The following is a 19,946-nucleotide window of genomic DNA, read 5'->3' as shown; positions in this document are numbered from 1 at the left end:
CTCTTGTAGAGGAAGGTCCAGTTTATTGGTAAGGAGCAACTTGGCAACGTAGGAGCATCCACCAATGGCAGGGTATAACCACCGACTCTGGAGTCTTCCTCTCCTCCCGTACAAAGTCGTCTTTGCTATGACAGTCGTCCCTGCCATCTGTATCATCTGTATCTTCTCCTGGGATCAGGCAGCTATGGACTGATCATCTCCCGGGGCCCTATCTGCTGTGGCCCTACAACTCTCAAATTGCCCTCTATGTCTCTTGCTCAGACCCAAGTCAATGGATCCCTTCCCGAAACAACTCGTCTGCCAGGATCTTGTTTCGATGGACTTTTTGTGTTGCCAGTCCTGGTCCCTTAGTAAGATGGCGTTTTGTGTGTTTCCTGTCTGTGGCCATCTTGGTTCCAGCGATCTCCTACAGCTGATCACTCCGTGCCTGAGTATTGTGTTGAAGCTTCTCTCAGTCCTTGAGCCGGGATCGATTGTTCTTAATCGGTGCTATAGTATAGCCCCAAATACTACCTGTTGCCCTACAGACCCCAGCCATTGGTCTCCAGAAGCCTGATAAGAGAGTCTTGGCATTGTCTTTTAGATGGCCCTACAACATCTCATTGGTATTTGTCATCCATGATGACCGTCCTTCATCCTATATCGGCTTTTTGTCTGAAACTCTTTGCCTGTTCTTGTCGGACACAAAGACTCCCTCTACTCTAGGACACGTCATCTCCTCCAAGTCAGGGAGTATTCTTCTTCATCATCTGCTGGGTCGACAACTCTTCGTCTTGATGGTTTCTTGGACACACTTACTTCTTCTCCTTTTGCATCCTCTAACTTGAATTTTTTCCTTCATGTTCACCTCTCCACTTAGATGAAGTATGGAGTCATTTTTGGGGGCTTCTTGGGTTGGAAACTAATGTTTCCTTTTTGTCCTTATCAGAATTTCACTTTCTAATCTCTCCATCCATATCTTATAACGGGTGCGAGCAGCGGACATTGCTAACGGTGGTGCGACCATCTAAACCGCAACAGATTGCACAATGACAAGGACCATTTATGATTGTATTTTCTTTATTGTTTTCAGAATTCACATAAAAATGGACATTCCATTAACATATTTCATAGTAAAGGATATGATCCCCCTCCCATATATACTAATGTCACCAGACAACTACACGGCTCACTTTGCCTTCGTACAGATTCTTTGTGGCTCCAGTGGCTCTTCGTCTTTCTCACCATTTTCCACCTCTTCTATCGTCTTCTCGATCCAGTCCAAGTAGTTCTGAACTTTGGTGTACATTCCATATTTGCCACATTCTATCCCCCAAGAGACGATGCCACCGAGATATAATCTCTTGTATTCTCGATTTTTTAGATCTTCAAACATGAACGGACCCCCGCTGTCACCATCGCAACTGTCGAAACCGTCTCCGCCGGCGCACATCATGTTTGAGGTGACGGTATAAGTTTTTGGCACAATCTTCTTACAATATTCAAGATCACGGAGTGGAATGGATACAAATTGTAGATACTTTGTTTTGGCTCTTTTTTCAGTTTTTCCCCAACCAGCAACATACCCAACCTCATTAATGGCGGGCCGGTCCGGCTCACTCTTGTCCGGCAGGCATACTGGGTAAATACAGTCATCCAGTTCGATTCTCCTTGCCAGTTGGATAAGGGCGATATCATTATTGTAATCTGTCCTCTTCTCCACATTCACATCCCAATCTGGGTGGAGAATCACTTTCTTGGCCTGAACATCCACTGCCTTCTGAAAATCCACATTTCCAACTTGTATCGTAGGGTTCGCGTTCTCTGTCAAAACGTGGGCAGCCGTCACAACCCATTGATCCGAAATGAGCGACCCACCACCAATATTGGTAACCAAGTCGACCCGTACTACCCATGGAAACCATCCAGCATCAGCTTTGCTCCCACCAAAAATCCGAGATCCCTGGGATAATGATGTTTTTCCACAGACTGAAAACACATAAAAATGAAATTGTATCTAAGCTTTTATGCTAAATTTTACAAATCAATAATACAGGTCATAATAGCAAACGTAATATATTTTAATAAAGAAAAATCCTTCCTTCCTTTACTTCTCTCCCTACTTCACCTGCTCTGATCGCTGTTACTGAATAAACTGTCAAATCCATACCCTGCTCTCTGTATCCAGCTAACAAAACTCAGCTAGAGCATCTAGTGACAGTTTTATCTCATAGTCTTATCTCTCACAGAGCTGGATAATATTTCACTTCCTAACCCAGCTTTGTGAGAGCTAAAACTGTGAGATAAAACTGCCAGTAGATGCTCTAGCTGAGTTTTGTTAGCTGGATACAGAGAGCAGGGTATGGATTTGACAGTGTATTCAGTAACAGCGATCAACTCGACCTTAAAAATAAAATGATCATGGCCCTTGCATTTCATCTCCCTGATTTTTGTATTCTCATCCTCCTCCTAACTCCCCTTCACCTGCTCTGATCGCTGTTACTGAATACACTACACTATTCAAATCCATACCTTGGTGTCTGTATCCAGCTACAGCCAGAGAAGAGAGATAACAAAACTCAACTAGAGCATCTAGTGACAGTTTTATCTCTCACAGAGTTAGATAATAGTTCAGCTTCTAATCCAGCTCTTGGAGAGATAAAACTGTCACAGCCCCTGCTTAGCTTCTTGATCTCTGCTCATCCTTCTCTACCTCCTTATTTGCCTACACTGATCACTGCTTCTAAATACAGTTTTCAAATAGGTACCCTGGTGTCCATATCCAGCTACAGCTTCAGTCAGAGCAGAGAGATGACAACATTTAGCTAAAGCATTAGTTATTGCATAGTTTTAGTTTTCACAGAACGGGATAATATGTTATCTCTTAACCCTACTCGGAGATAAAACTGTCCCAGTCCCTGCATCTCATGTCCCTGCACTCTGTTGCCTCATCCTCTTCTATCTCCCCCTTCCCCTGCTGATTGCTGTTACTGAATACACTGTCAAATACATACCCTGCTCTCTGTATCCAGCTAACAAAACTCAGCTAGAGCATCTAGTGACAGTTTTATCTCATAGTTTTATCTCTCACAGAGCTGGATAATATTTCACTTCCTAACCCAGCTTTGTGAGAGCTAAAGCTGTGAGATAAAACTGCCAGTAGATGCTCTAGCTGAGTTTTGTTAGCAGGATACAGAGAGCAGGGTATGGATTTCACAGTGTATTCAGTAACAGCGATCAATTCGACCTTAGAAATAAAATGATCATGGCCCTTGCATTTCATCTCCCTGCTTTCTGTCTTCTCATTCTCATCCTCATCCTCATTGCTGTTTCTGAATACACTGTTCAGATTGATACCCTATTGTCTGTATCCAGCTACAACCAAAGCAGAGGCATAACAAAATTCAGCTAGAGCATCTAGTGACAGTTTTATATCACAGTTTTATCTCTCACAGAGCTGGATAATATTTCAACTCCTAACCCGACTCTGGGAGAGATAAAACATTCACAGCCCCTGCTTCTTATCTTCTTCTTCTCCGTCTCCTCCTCCTCCTCTACCCCCATATATTCCTGCGCTGATCACTGTCTCTGAATACACTTTTCACATACGCACCCTAGTGTCCATATCCAGCTACAGCTTCAGCCAGAGCAGAGAGATAACAAGATTCAGCTAAAGCGTTTAGTGACAGTTTTATCTCATAGTTTTTGATCTCCCAGAATGGATTTTGCGAGAAATAAAACTGTCAAAGCCCCTGCTTCTTATATCCCTGCTCTCACTGGGCTGACTGTTTGGACTTAAAATATGGATTGAACTGTATATTCAGAAACAGTGATCAGTGCAATGGAGAAAGGGGGTGGAGGAGAGGGTGTCAAAAACCAACTGTATGTCAGTGAACAGCTTTTGGATGTGGTTCCTCTCATTTACCTGCTGTACATTTGGGAAGCTCACTGTCTTTATTGCTGGTTATCCAGAGGCCATTCATAGAGCAGTAATAAGTATCTGAAAATAAGTAGAAATGAATGAGTAGTGGCACATACAGTACTCCTAACATGTGTCACCAGTCATACATGTGCTCTGACACCATCTCCTACCAGTCATACATGTGCTGCACACATGATCTCCTCCTACCAGTCATACATGTGCCCCACACGCCATCTCCTACCAGTCATACATGTGCTCCACACGCCATCTCCTACCAGTCATACATGTGTTCCACACGCCATCTCCTACCAGTCATACATGTGCTCCACACGCCATCTCCTACCAGTCATACATGTGCTCCACACGCCATCTCCTACCAGTCATACATGTGCTCCACACGCCATCTCCTACCAGTCATACATGAGCTCCACACGCCATCTCCTACCAGTCATACATGTGCTCTACAGCCATCTCCTACCATTCACACGTGTTCATCTCTGCCCAACCATTCCCACTCCATCTTCTCTACTCCACAAATACTAACCATCTCCTTTCAGGGTGTAATATTCTGTCTTGCAGAAGTACACGGCTTTCGCCCCATATGTGGTGAGTGTGAATTTAACGTCACCGTTCACAAGAGGTTCGGGCTCACCACAATCCACAGCTGCAGAGAGGAGAAGGATGGGGGTCATTGCTCCATTGTCTTAGTACCTGACATTTCTGGTTTTTATGGAGTTGTCACTTACGTTTGCATTTCAGGTGTTTGTCGGACCAGGTTCCATCTCCTTGGCACTTCGATCGGAATGAAGGCAACCGTTTCTGAAAAATGGCAAGGAATAGAGCAGGAGAGGTAACAGATACCGGGGTCTTACATGCCAGCTAGGTACAGAGAAGATCTCCGTGGTGCTGACAATGGGCAGAGGTTTAGGATGACTACCCTAAGGGTATAGGGGTATTTTCTTCAGGATTTGTGGTCTGAAGTTAATTTGAGGGTGCTGATGGGGTCAGATGCATTACTTGATTTAAAGACAATAGTTTGTGGTTTAGAGTCATGACCTACTGACCTATATAAAGGGGGGGCACTCGGTACATAGCAAATATATTATAAACCTGTTACCATATACATAAAGTATAATTCCATCCCACCTTTATCTTGAAGCTGCCAGAACACTAACATTTTGTTAATTTCCACATCCAGCTTCTGTTAGACCCATTACATGGACAAGTCCTTTAATTATAATATTCGGCACCCACAACTACCCAGCATGTGCAGCTATTCGGCACCCACAACTACCCAGCGTGTGCAGCTATTCGGCACCCACAACTACCCAGCGTGTGCAGCTATTCGGTACCAACAACTACCCTGTGTGTGCAGCTATTCCGCACCTACAACTACCCAGCATGTGCAGCTATTCAGCACCCACAACTACCCAGTATGTGCAGCTATTCCGCACCCACAACTACCCAGCGTGTGCAGCTATTCGGCACCCACAACTACCCAGCGTGTGCAGCTATTAGGCACCAACAACTACCCTGTGTGTGCAGCTATTCCGCACCTACAACTACCCAGCGTGTGCAGCTATTCGGCACCAACAACTACCCAGCGTGTGCAGCTATTCGGCACCAACAACTACCCAGCGTGTGCAGCTATTCCGCACCTACAACTACCCAGCATGTGCAGCTATTTGGCACTCACAACTACCCAGCGTGTGCAGCTATTCGGCACCCACAACTACCCAGCATGTGCAGCAATCCTGCCGTCACTTACCTTCCCTGATACTATCTCATATCCTTCCTCACACTTCACGGTGACCATGTCTTTGAAAACATACTTGTTCTTTTGTGGATGTAGAATGGAATGATCGAAGGCGTCTGCCGGGCAGGGAATGGCTGGCAAGGATGACAAAGAGGGGGGGATGTTACGAGATTCACAAGCTTTATCTGTTTTACGAGCGACAAACTTGAACAGAATCAAAATCCCAAGCCATAATGGTTGCCCGGTATTGCTATAAAGCTTGTGGTAGGGCAGTATGGTGGGCTCCGAATGCAGGTCAGGATTGGTGTCACAGCTGGTTGTAGTATCGAGAGGGTCTGCATTGGTTCAGCTACAACCGCCCAAATTGTGCCAATAAACTGTGTGATACATCTTTGTTGGGTAATGGTATATGTTGGGATGGTAGAATGTGCACGCCTTATGATGTTAGGCTTTGACTCCTTTGACACCGTTGAATAGGATTTGCATTAACTCTGTCCCATTCCATGAGTATACAGAGAGTCAGGCTACAGTATACAGATAGGAGCCTGCACATAAAGACTGACGCTCACTGCCTATACTGTAAATGTTTGCAAACCGGAACCTCTGTGAAGTAGAGAAGAGAACATGAGCATGTCAGAAGTAGGAACTGTTCTCATCATAGCGCTGTCGCTGCCAGGATCGTGCTGCTGATCTGCATAAGAAGAGCTGTGATCTGCAAGACTGGAAGGACTGTTCCTGTTTTAACAGCCTGCTGTCCATGTCCTTTGACTGTGCCAAGACTCAGCCTAGGCATGGGCATATGCTAGTGTCCTTAAAGGGCGCCTTAAGGGACATGTCCTCTTAAAATCAAGTCTTCTTTGGATCAGTCAATGCTGAATAATGACATCTAAGTGGAATCCAACATTGATGAAGCCCAAAGGTTCAGGAACAGATCTGCCCAGTTATGAAAAAGTAACAGGGCTACTATAGCAACTTCCACAAGGCCAGCGGTAAAGCTATCAAGGGTGCAGAGGTGGCCCAAGTGCTTAAGTGGACCCAAATATTCTTCTCCCACATAGGAAGACACCAGTATTATAAGCTGCACATGTTCCATGGGAGCCCTGCTACGTATATTACACTCGGGTCTAGTAGCCTTTGCATTAGGGTCAGCACCCAACTTTTTTGGAGTCCTGAATGTTTAGTCTACCATATATAATGGGGGATATGATTTGATGTAGTGTATTTTTTTTAGGCAGTACAACTTTACACTTCTACATCATCTCGCCCACTGTAAGGACCCCTGTGCCCCCAGCCCCATACACCCATACCCTACTCCTCAGTGATCAGGCCCATATGGCATATATAGGGTTCAGCCTCTTCCTCACCATCCTCTGAATAGTAGATCTTCCAGCCTTTGTTATCCCCTCCGCTGTCTGTTATGAATTCAATGTCCACTTCATGACTGCCCGTTTCAATGCGAGGAGGGGGCGTCTTCCCACAGTAGGGTCCAAACTTCTTTCCTTTGGCTTTAATCTGGGGAGAAAATGAGTCTCCATTACAGCTGAGATACTATAAATGCCCTTACTGTAGAGAATCCTCCCCATAGCTAACAAGGACATCTATTTATAGGAATGGGATAGGGTGGGTTTCTGTTCCATCATTGTCAAAGGGGTCTAAAATACTTTGAGATACAGTAATTGTATCTGACCAGATATTTCCAGTGACTTTCAATCTCAAACATTGTGTATATGTAACTGTACAGAGAACTTCCTAAAATGCTAAAAACTTTCTAAAACTTCATTATCTCAAGTTTTTTTTATTTCTTTAATAGGCCCCGCTCTATTGATTCCAGCACAGTTGGAATTTTTTCTCTAGCCCTTATCGTTCTTGAGCGATCAGTGCTATTAGTTTCAGTGCCTGATATCCTAAACTCCCTAATGTCCAGTGGGTGGTGTCAGGCAGGGGCATGTAAGGGGGCGTGTCTCAGAGCTCTTACAGTCTGCCTGTGATTGGAGCTCTAAGTCACGCCCCCTTCCCTGCTCCTGCCTGACACCACCCACTTGATATTAGGGAGTCTAGTTAACGTATCAGGCTCCAAAACTAACTGTACTGATTTCTCAGGAATGGTGGGGGCTAGAGAGAAAATTCCAACTGTGCTGGAATCAGTAGAGGGGCGACTATTCGAGGATGTAAAGAGCTAGAGTTGGTGGAGAAGGTGAAAGGTTCTCTTTAAAGTGATTTTGCTCATTTTATTGATTTTGATATTACTTCTTCCATTTTAGTCACATCCAGAGCTGGACTTCATTAGAGTCCGGACACTTCTTGCTAATTAATGGGTAACCCTATTGTTGACATGTGACCTAATAGCCATTGCATGTATCTGTGTTACTGTCATCTGGATCCCAATGCATTGCTTTCTGGCAAGAGAAAAACATCAGAATTCTAATTTGGATGTATTTAGAAAATTAATTATGTTAAGATATTGGTGGTTTTCCTTTAATTGTCTATATGGAGCCACGCCCTGTTGACATGTATTGGGGGAGATACAATGTTTTTACCGGGCACCGTCTATGTAAGAGGAGGACCTTCCAGGCTGTGGGTGGAGTTTTGTGACACCCCGGTAGCCACAAAGTGCAAACAGTTGTATCTCGGCTTAGCTGTTGGTTCCACCCACTTTGCCTGAATCAGACGCTGACCCCGTGCACTTACCGTAAGACTGTCATAGATGCAGCTCCCATCTTCAGGAGCTTCGATGTCAAAATCTTGCGCCTTGAATGACAGAATCACCTGATACCCCGACTCTAGGACTACTTTGTATTCGCAACGAGAGTTCTCGGGGTATGGAGAAGGATATCCCGGGCTGCTGATCTGCCCCCTCTGATCTGTGTACAGACCCCCACTACAGTTTACTGTAAAACACAAAGACACAGTCAGATCATACGGGTGACATAGATGACAACAAGAAGTAGCAGCAACCCCCAATATTTAAGGATGTCCTAACCCAATAAAAACAAGCTGCGCAACTTTCATATATTGATCCTTCCAGATAGTTCTTCCTTACATGGATACATTGTAGCCATCAGCAGGGAGTCCACGGTGTTAGTCTAGGCTCTTGACAACACAGCCAGCCCTAATAGGGGGCGCTCCACACTTTACATCCCAATCTGTGCTATAGGGTGTAGAGTTTACATACCTGTCCATCTTACACCCACCAGATAAGGACAGAGCAGTATTTACCCCCACAGGTGCTCTGGTCGTCTTGCAGTTCATATTCTGGAGGACAGGAGCAGAAAAATCCTCCAATGTAATTGTTGCAAAAATGTGAGCAGGGGTCATGATGGCCGTCGCACTCATCCACATCTGTATGAAAGAGAAGAGAAGAGAGTGTGAACGGAAAATGGCCTCCATCGCAGAAGGAGGAACCTTGCCCTTTCCCACTTGGCTTTTATCTCCCATCTTCAAACCCGGCAGCATGAGGTGACATGGGATTATAAAATGGCAATAATACATTACACCTACACTTACACATTGCACCTGCACTAACACATTACACCTACACTAACACATTACACCTGCACTAACACATTGCACCTGCACTTACACATTACACCTGCACTAACACATTACACCTGCACTAACACATTGCACCTGCACTTACACATTGCACCTGCACTTACACATTGCACCTGCACCTACACGTTACATCTGTGCTCACACGTTACACTTGCCTTACATCTACCCATTTACTTCACTTTGTTTGGACTGACTTTGCTTATTAAACGTTGCATGTATACACATCACCCACCTGCAGCCATGTAATAAGCCGCAAATCCAGTATATCTCTCCTGGTTGGAGAAGTCAGACCTGAACGATAACGTCATGTGAGTGGTATCATAGAACTTCTCTTGTGGGAATCCGGCGGATCCAAGCACATGGCGGCCGCAGTAGGCCTGCTGAACCTCAGTGCCGATTATAATCTGCAGGATAGGGAGAGGGGTCAGCCCTGAGCGGCAGAATAGGGATGTACCATACACATTGTATATTAGGGGTATGGAGATTTTACATTACAGGAATCTGACTATAAATGACTTAATATCAGCCCAGCCTGATGATCTGGTGTTAGTGGGGCTCCATATAGACTATATGGCCTTACCTATAGACTTAAAAGGCTTGTCTAGAATTAAAGGAAAGATCAAGTCACCCCTACTTGTATATTTCTGGACCCCTACCAGACACTAATAATGATTGGAATAGAACTGATTGCTTTTGCTACTCCTGGAAGGGGTTCAGTGGTCACATGACTCCATTTACTTACTCCTGGGAGGGGTTTAGTGGTCACATGACTGCCTTTACTAAATCATGGGAGGGGCTTGATTGTCACATGGCTGTGTGGGCCAACCATTGAGGCTCACACAGCATCAATAAGTCTAACCCCAAGCATGCTGGGGGTTGTAGTGTTGCGGCAGCTGGAACCACTGCCCTAGTGTTGCGCCCTGCCTCAGTACTTACCTGCAGATAGTCATACTCGCAGTTCTCCGAGGGCTCAATGTCCAGGTGTGTGAAGTACAGGCGGATGCCGTACCCCTCCGGGACCTCAATGTTCCAGCTTTCCACTGCATTATTGGGGTAAACCTGAGGATAATTGGGGGATGTGATCTCTCCAAACATAGAGGGTGACCCCGCACTGGCACACCCCAGGAGGGCGAGAAACAGACACCTATGTTGCATAAAATAAGATGCAATATGGCTACAGTATATGTTATGCGTATTACCCAAAATGCATGCAAAGAGTCATGGGTATGCAGGATGCAAAGTGTGCACTAGATTGCAAGCTCTGCAGGTCATTGGGGGGGACTCACCTCAGCTTCATACTCCCAGCAGATGATACAGGACAGGGGAGCAGACGTTTCACCGCTCGCTGCCAGCGCCGGACACTTAGCACATTTCAGATCTTAATCGTTTTACACTGGGAAAGAAGGAAAAAATTCCCTCCTTGTTTATGTTTTGGACTTTGGATAATACCCCCCCCCCCCTCGATCCATGGGGGATTTAACCCTCTATGGACATGGCCGGGGGCTGCGGGTGGGGAGAATCCAGATGTGGACAACTGAATGGGTCGTACTGAGTAAATGCAGGCAATATAAGAAGGCCAATGGGATGCCGCATCTGAACGGGGGGAAAGTCCGAGATTTCGTAAGAATCTGTTTTTTTTTGTTTTTTTTTGGAGTTGAAAGCAGCTGATTTCCAATAAATGAAAGTGGAGGGGGAAGAGGCCCGAAATCTGACCAGTCACCATCACCCGGACTATCTGTACACAAACAACAGCTGGCCCCGCGCCAAAGAGGAACTGAGGCTTAAAGGGACGCTATAGATGTAAATTTCATTGTGGTCAAAAATACTCCCCCCCCCCCACCCCCCCAAAAAAAGTTACTAATTCACAATTTTGTGTTTTCTTCTGCTCACGGATTCTATTTCTGTTGCACTGCCGCCATCTCGTGGTGACTGCAGGAAGGGAACGGCAAGATTTGGTCGCAGACTTAACCCCTTCATGCCAGAGGCGATTTTCAATTTTCGTTTTTGACTCCCGACCCCATCACTTTTTTATTTTTCCATTCTCAGGGCCATACGAGGTCTTACTGTTAGCGGGACAACTGTTCTTTCTCATGTCCCCATTTATTATTCTGTACAATGTACTGGGAAGCTGGAACAAGATTCAGAATGGGGTGGAATTGGAGAAAAACTGCATTTGCGCGACTTTCTTACGGGCTTCGTTTTTACGGCGTTCACTCTGCAGCCAAAATGACAGGTCACCTGTATTCTATGTTTCGGTAAGATTCTGGGGATACCAAATTTATAAAGCTTTATTTACATTTTAACCTGTTAACAAAAAAACAAAACTTTGCAAAAACTTTTTTCTTAAAGTGGCCATATTTAGGTAAAATTATGACTCCATGGATGAGACGTCACCCCACACATGGACGGTCTCTGTAGACATGATACGGGACTCATGGTGGCCTCATCTTATCTTCTCTGGAGACGTTTTTGAGATGTCCCAATCAGTTAGAAGGGGGCGCCAATAAAGGGAATAACCGTACCCCTGTCCTCTGCTGTCCGATCCCCTGGATGTCAACCTATCCTTGATGTTGTTCTTGGAGACACATGGCTTCAGGAAGAATCGTTGTCTGGAGAAGACAAGGTGAGGCCACCATGAGTCCTGTCTATAGTAAAGCCTCCTGAGACCATCCACTGGACTGCCGCATCTTCTCATCCATGGAATGGCCCAGTCACCATTGTCTTAGAACACTTGAATAAAGAATGGGATATAACCATCCTCCAAGATTGTCTTCTCCCAATCATCCTGGAGACGTCTGGTGGTGGACTATGCTTTTACCAGCATGGCGGACATCATGACACAAGTGATACAGTCCTATGAAAAAGTTTGTGCCCCCTATTAATCTTAATCATTTTTAGTTCTGAATATTTTGGTGTTTGCAGCAGCCATTTCAGTTTGATATATCTAATAACTGATGGACACAGTAATATTTCAGGATTGAAATGAGGTTTATTGTACTAACAGAAAATGTGCAATATGCATTAAACCAAAATTTGACCGGTGCAAAAGTATGGGCACCTCAACAGAAAAGTGACATTAATATTTAGTAGATCCTCCTTTTGCAAAGATAACAGCCTCTAGTCGCTTCCTGTAGCTTTTAATCAGTTCCTGGATCCTGGATGAAGGTATTTTGGACCATTCCTCTTTACAAAACAATTCAAGTTCAGTTAAGTTAGATGGTGGCCGAGCATGGACAGCCCGCTTCAAATCATCCCACAGATGTTCAATGATATTCAGGTCTGGGGACTGGGATGGCCATTCCAGAACATTGTAATTGTTCCTCTGCATGAATGCCTGAATCGATTTGGAGCGGTGTTTTGGATCATTGTCTTGCTGAAATATCCATCCCCGGCGTAACTTCAACTTCGTCACTGATTCTTGAACATTATTCTCAAGAATCTGCTGATACTGAGTGGAATCCATCCTCAACTTTACCAAGATTCCCGATGCCGGCATTGGCCACACAGCCCCAAAGCATGATGGAACCTCCACCAAATTTTACAGTGGGTAGCAAGTGTTTTTCTTGGAATGCAGTTTTTTTTGGACGCCATGCATAACGCCTTTTTGTATGACCAAACAACTCAATCTTTGTTTCATCAGTCCACAGGACCTTCTTCCAAAATTAAGCTGGCTTGTCCAAATGTGCTTTTGCATACCTCAGGCAACTCTGTTTGTGGCGTAGTTGCAGAAATGGCTTCTTTCTCATCACTCTCCCATACAGCTTCTCCTTGTGCAAAGTGCGCTGTATTGCTGACCGATGCACAGTGACACCATCTGCAGCAAGATGATGCTGCAGCTCTTTGGAGGTGGTCTGTGGATTGTCCTTCACTGTTCTCACCATTCTTCTTCTCTGCCTTTCTGATATTTTTCTTGGCCTGCCACTTCTGGGCTTAACAAGAACTGTCCCTGTGGTCTTCCATTTCCTTACTATGTTCCTCACAGTGGAAACTGACAGGTTAAATCTCTGAGACAACGTTTTGTATCCTTCCCCTGAACAACTATGTTGAACAATCTTTGTTTTCAGATCATTTGAGAGCGGGCTGTCCATGCTCGGCGACCATCAAACTGAACTGAACTTGAATTGTTTTGTAGAAAGAAATGGTCCAAAATACCTTCATCCAGGATCCAGGAACTGATTAAAAGCTACAGGAAGCGACTAGAGGCTGTTATCTTTGCAAAAGGAGGATGTACTAAATATTAATGTCACTTTTCTGTTGAGGTGCCCATATTTTTGCACCGGTCAAATTTTGGTTTAATGCATATTGCGCATTTTCTGTTAGTACAATAAACCTCATTTCAATCCTGAAATATTACTGTGTGCATCAGTTATTAGATAGATCAAACTGAAATGGCTGCTGCAAACACCAAAATATTTAGAACTAAAAATGATTAAGATTAATAGGGGTGCCCAAACTTTTTCATAGGACTGTACCTTGGTGAACCAAACATTGACATTTTGTGTCCACGGCCAGGAAACTCCATTGAGAACCAATGGCCAGAAAGTGTGTGGACAAACAGAAAGATCTGTAGTGAAATAGTGCGGACACATCTCTCAGTTTGCCACACGGGGGAGCTGTGGTATTTGTGATGGAGTTGACACCTGCACCGAACGTCACAATGAGGGCGCCCTGTGATTTTTGTGGACCCATAGACTTCAATGTACTTGTTTGGCCTGCAAATTGGACTAAAATAGTGACAGTCTCCAGAGTGCACAAACACCGTAATGTCAGCGGACTGTGTGGCGAAGATTTAGCGCAGAATCAGTCACAGGGCCATTAACTCCTCAAAAGCTTAGCAAATTTTTATGTATCTGTTTTTTCCTCCTGATTTTCCAAAAGTACGTATTTTTTTATTTTTCGGTTACAGAGTCTTATTGTTTGCACTATGTAATGGCGCCATCCTATGTCCTGTACAATGTCCTGGGAAACTGGAATCATATTCACAATGAGGTGGAATTGGAAAAAAATGCATTTGTGTCAATACTCCAGAGCTGCGCTCACTATTCTGCTGGTACAGTCACTGTGTACATACATACATTACTTATCCTGTATTATACTCCAGAGCTGCGCTCACTATTCTGCTGGTACAGTCACTGTGTACATACATACATTACTTATCCTGTATTATACTCCAGAGCTGCGCTCACTATTCTGCTGGTACAGTCACTGTGTACATACATTACATTACTTATCCTGTATTATACTCCAGAGCTGCGCTCACTATTCTGCTGGTACAGTCACTGTGTACATACATGACATTACTTATCCTGTATTATACTCCAGAGCTGCGCTCACTATTCTGCTGGTACAGTCACTGTGTACATACATACATTACTTATCCTGTATTATACCCCAGAGCTGCGCTCACTATTCTGCTGGTACAGTCACTGTGTACATACATGACATTACTTATCCTGTATTATACTCCAGAGCTGCGCTCACTATTCTGCTGGTACAGTCACTGTGTACATACATGACATTACTTATCCTGTATTATACTCCAGAGCTGCGCTCACTATTCTGCTGGTACAGTCACTGTGTACATACATTACTTATCCTGTATTATACTCCAGAGCTGCGCTCACTATTCTGCTGGTACAGTCACTGTGTACATACATACATTACTTATCCTGTATTATACTCCAGAGCTGCGCTCACTATTCTGCTGGTACAGTCACTATGTACATACATTACATTACTTATCCTGTATTATACTCCAGAGCTGCGCTCACTATTCTGCTGGTGCAGTCACTGTGTACATACATTACATTACTTATCCTGTATTATACTCCAGAGCTGCGCTCACTATTCTGCTGGTACAGTCACTGTGTACATACATTACATTACTTATCCTGTATTATACTACAGAGCTGCGCTCACTATTATGCTGGTGCAGTCGCTGTGTACATACATTACTTATCCTGTATTATACTCCAGAGCTGCGCTCACTATTCCGCTGTTGCAGTCACTGTGTAGATATATTACATTACTTATCCTGTATTATACTCCAGAGCTGCGCTCACTATTCTGCTGGTACAGTCACTGTGTACATACATTACATTACTTATCCTGTATTATACTCCAGAGCTGCACTCACTATTCTGCTGGTACAGTCACTGTGTACATACATTACATTACTTATCCTGTATTATACCCCAGAGCTGCGCTCACTATTCTGCTGGTGCAGTCACTGTGTACATACATTACTTATCCTGTATTATACTCCAGAGCTGCGCTCACTATTCTGCTGGTACAGTCACTGTGTACATACATTACATTACTTATCCTGTATTATACTCCAGAGCTGCACTCACTATTCTGCTGGTACAGTCACTGTGTACATACATTACATTACTTATCCTGTATTATACCCCAGAGCTGCGCTCACTATTCTGCTGGTGCAGTCACTGTGTACATACATTACTTATCCTGTATTATACCCCAGAGCTGCACTCACTATTCTGCTGGTACAGTCACTGTGTACATACATTACATTACTTATCCTGTATTATACTCCAGAGCTGTGCTCACTATTCTGCTGGTACAGTCACTGTGTACATACATTACATTACTTATCCTGTATTATACTCCAGAGCTGCACTCACTATTCTGCTGGTGCAGTCACTGTGTACATACATTACTTATCCTGTATTATACCCCAGAGCTGCACTCACTATTCTGCTGGTACAGTCACTGTGTACATACATTACATTACTTATCCTGTATTATACTCCAGAGCTGCGCTCACTATTCTGCTGGTACAGTCACTGTGTACATACATTACATTACTTATCCTGTATTATACTCCAGAGCTGCACTCACTATTCTGCTGGTGCAGTCACTGTGTACATACATTACTTATCCTGTATTATACTCCAGAGCTGCGCTCACTATTCTGCTGGTACAGTCACTGTGTACATACATTACATTACTTATCCTGTATTATACTCCAGAGCTGTGCTCACTATTCTGCTGGTACAGTCACTGTGTACATACATTACATTACTTATCCTGTATTATACCCCAGAGCTGCGCTCACTATTCTGCTGGTACAGTCACTGTGTACATACATTACATTACTTATCCTGTATTATACCCCAGAGCTGCACTCACTATTCTGCTGGTACAGACACTGTGTACATGCATTACATTACTTATTCTGTATTATACTCCAGAGCTGCGCTCACTATTCTGCTGGTACAGTCACTGTGTACATACATTACATTACTTATCCTGTATTATACTCCAGAGCTGCGCTCACTATTCTGCCGGTACAGTCACTGTGTACATACATTACATTACTTATCCTGTATTATACTCCAGAGCTGTGCTCACTATTCTGCTGGTACAGTCACTGTACATACATTACATTACTTATCCTGTATTATACCCCAGAGCTGCACTCACTATTCTGCTGGTACAGACACTGTGTACATGCATTACATTACTTATTCTGTATTATACTCCAGAGCTGCGCTCACTATTCTGCTGGTACAGTCACTGTGTACATACATTACATTACTTATCCTGTATTATACTCCAGAGCTGCGCTCACTATTCTGCTGGTACAGTCACTGTGTACATACATTACATTACTTATCCTGTATTATACCCCAGAGCTGCGCTCACTATTCTGCTGGTGCAGTCACTGTGTACATACATTACATTACTTATCCTGTATTATACCCCAGAGCTGCGCTCACTATTCTGCTGGTACAGTCACTGTGTACATACATTACTTATCCTGTATTATACTCCAGAGCTGCGCTCACTATTACATTACTTATTTGTTCTTCCTTCCTTGTATCTTCTCCGCCTCTTGGACCTTTCTTAGATCCTTCTCCTCCTGGTTAGTGAGACTTGTCCCAGGTACAGTAAACAGACGCCCTGCGGCCATTGCTGATCTGTCACCTGAGCTCCGGGGTGAGGACGTGTCACACGTTGTCAGGTCGCCGCGTACTATCAGGTGACTACGATTTGATGTCAGTAATCAGGAGCGCAGCTCTGGCCGTACATAGTGACAACTCAATAATCCAATATCAGAGGCCGGGAAATCTGATAATCCGGATTTCTGTCTGTGATATAAGAAGAAGCGAAGACAAGTCGGAAATTATGTGAGGAGATTATCCTTCAATCTGAGAAACCTTAGTGAGTGTCCGGGGTCACCGCAGGGTCTTATCCTGATGGGAAGACGTGGCCAAGATGAATGATGTCATAACGGGGGAAGTAATGACACGAGACATGTATGAGCTCAGCAACATCTTATCACACTCATGAAGGACTAGAACATAAGACATAAGACATGGTCACTTGACAGCTCCTCCTTGGAGTCATCCAGATGTCTTCATACAGGTGTTGACCTTCTTCTCGGACATGTCGCACAATCTCATGAGACATCTTATTCAGAAATTCCAACAAAGTATCATAATGTAGTCCAGAATTCCAGAAACGTCACCAGTAATGCGGAACGTCTGATAATCTGACGTGTATGTATAATGTCAGGAGAAAGGAAAAGGGACCTAAATAGTTAATGTGTATGCCCCGCCCACTGCCATAGGACACGCCCTCAACCTACAAAGGTGTGTGCGACCCCCTAAATTAATATAGACCCTACATCAGGCCCCCTAAAGTAATACAAACCATAGAGCGGACCCCAGATAAAGACCCTTGAAGTAATACAAACCCAGTACAGTACTCCTAAATAGTGACCCCAGACCCCCTAAATAAATACAGACCCCAAACCTGTCACCCTAGATACTGACCCCCTAAAGTACAATCCCATTACAGTATTCCTAAATACTGACCTCCTATAGACCCCAAGACCAGACCACCTAAATACAGACACCATACTAGTACCACCTAATACCCTCCAAACCGGCATCCCTAAACAGAGACCCCCCCCAGACCAGACCCCCTAAATACAGACACCAGACTAGACTCCATAAATAGACCCCAGACCAGACCCCCTAAACACAGACCCCCCCAGACCCCCTAAATACAGACACCAGACCCCCCAGACCAGACCCCCTAAATAGACCCCAGACCAGACCCCCTAAATACAGACACCAGACCCCCTAAATAGACCTCAGATCAGACCCCCTAAACACAGACCCCCCCCCAGACCCCCTAAATACAGACACCAGACCCTCCAGACCAGACCCCCTAAATAGACCCCAGACCAGACCCCCTAAATACAAACACCAGACCCCTAAATAGACCTCAGATCAGACCCCCTAAACACAGACCCCCCCCCCCAGACCAGACCCCCTCTAAATACAGACTCCAGATCAGATCCCTAAATAGACCCCAGACCAGACCCCCCTAAATACAGACACCAGACCCCTAAAGACAGACCCTCCCTAATTACAGACCGCCCAGACCAGACCCCATAAATACAGACCCCAGACCAGACCTCTAATATAATACAGACCCCAGACCGGACCCCTAATATAATACAGACCCCAGACCGGACCCCTAATATAATACAGACCCCAGACCAGACCCCTAAACTAATACAGACCCCAGACCAGACCCCTAAACTAATACAGACCCCAGACCAGACCCCTAAACTAATACAGACCCCAGACCAGACCCCTAAACTAATACAGACCCCAGACCAGACCCCTAAACTAATACAGACCCCAGACCAGACCCCTAAACTAATACAGACCCCAGACCAGACCCCTAAACTAATACAGACCCCAGACCAGACCCCTAAACTAATACAGACCCCAGACCAGACCCCTAAACTAATACAGACCCCAGACCAGACCCCTAAATAGACCCCAGACCAGACCCCCTACATGCAGACCCCAGACCACTAAATACAGACACCAGACCCCCTAAGTACAGACCTCCTAAATATAGACCAGGCCCCCTAAACTAAAACAGACCCCAGAAACCCCAAATAATTCCAGAGCTCAGACCAGACCCCTCATTTCTCCAGACCCCCTAAATCCAGACCAGATCCCCAAAATAAACAGAGACCTAAGTAGAGACCCCCGACCAGATTCCCTTTTAAATGTGCACCCCAGCCTCATCCTTTTTTGAGACCCCAGACCCAGACTGTGTATACCAGTGCTCCGCTCTCCACCCATATGGGACACTCAGGGACCCTCTGATTTTTTAATGGGATTTCATTCCCCAAAAATCCCGGTGACCCCTGAATGCTGCGGCCTCTTCCACTCGGATTTTGGGCCCCTACTGAATTCATATTGATGTCCTATCCTAAGGCGATGTCCTCAGTATCTGACTCCTGGAAACCCCCTTTAAGGACGGCCGCATGAGGTCATATTAGCGGGAATATGGCGGCACAGACGTCCACAGGCCCCTCCCATTTATACGCCGCCATGTTAGTGGTCGGGTGTGGTGGGCACCTTATGGCGGCACGTGGAGTACTGCAGAGCTATAGTGTCCTGTGTGTGACACCGTACAAACCTTATACACAGGATCTGAGTTCTATCTGCTTCTGGGAAAGCTGGGTGACAACCAATATGGCGGCCACTATAGCAGCCACATGTCTAGGAGGTTGTGACGGAGTATTTGTACACCTGTCTGGCTTTGTTAGTTGTCACCCAGCTTTCCCAGGAGCAGACAGGACAGTCTATGACATATATTTGGGCAGGTGTGAGGGTCACCCCTCTAATATACAGGTGCAGCTCCCCCCCCATGCCCAGTCAGCTGACCTTTCACCTACAT

At 44.9% G+C, this 19,946-nt stretch overlaps 1 protein-coding gene across 1 annotated transcript; it reads right to left on the bottom strand.

Annotated features, from left to right (window-relative positions):
- Positions 1-1,041: 1,041 nt before the first annotated feature.
- C1S (complement C1s) lies at positions 1,042-10,718 on the bottom strand. Its single transcript, XM_075288053.1, has 11 exons — positions 10,496-10,718; positions 10,146-10,353; positions 9,442-9,613; positions 8,874-8,996; positions 8,346-8,545; positions 7,022-7,169; positions 5,670-5,791; positions 4,648-4,720; positions 4,446-4,565; positions 3,905-3,979; positions 1,042-1,968 (listed from the first exon to the last, which is right to left on the bottom strand). The coding sequence occupies exons 1-11, from the start codon at positions 10,504-10,506 to the stop codon at positions 1,169-1,171; spliced, it is 2,052 nt and encodes a 683-aa protein (XP_075144154.1). The 5' UTR covers positions 10,507-10,718; the 3' UTR covers positions 1,042-1,168.
- Between the last annotated feature and the right edge of the window lie 9,228 nt (positions 10,719-19,946).

This window comes from Leptodactylus fuscus, chromosome 10 (genome assembly GCF_031893055.1).
Source record: "Leptodactylus fuscus isolate aLepFus1 chromosome 10, aLepFus1.hap2, whole genome shotgun sequence".
In the NCBI taxonomy this organism is placed as follows: Eukaryota; Metazoa; Chordata; class Amphibia; order Anura; family Leptodactylidae; genus Leptodactylus; species Leptodactylus fuscus.
This window is presented reverse-complemented; position numbering and strand designations above follow the sequence as displayed.

Bases quoted from the DNA above. Each gene is read 5' to 3' on its own strand.
- C1S (XM_075288053.1), bottom strand. The intron at 9,614-10,145 runs GTAAGTACTGAG...CCTATCCTGCAG, and splicing joins GCGAGTATGACTATCTGCAG to ATTATAATCGGCACTGAGGT. The intron at 5,792-7,021 runs GTGAGGAAGAGG...CATCCTTGCCAG, and splicing joins GATCTACTATTCAGAGGATG to CCATTCCCTGCCCGGCAGAC.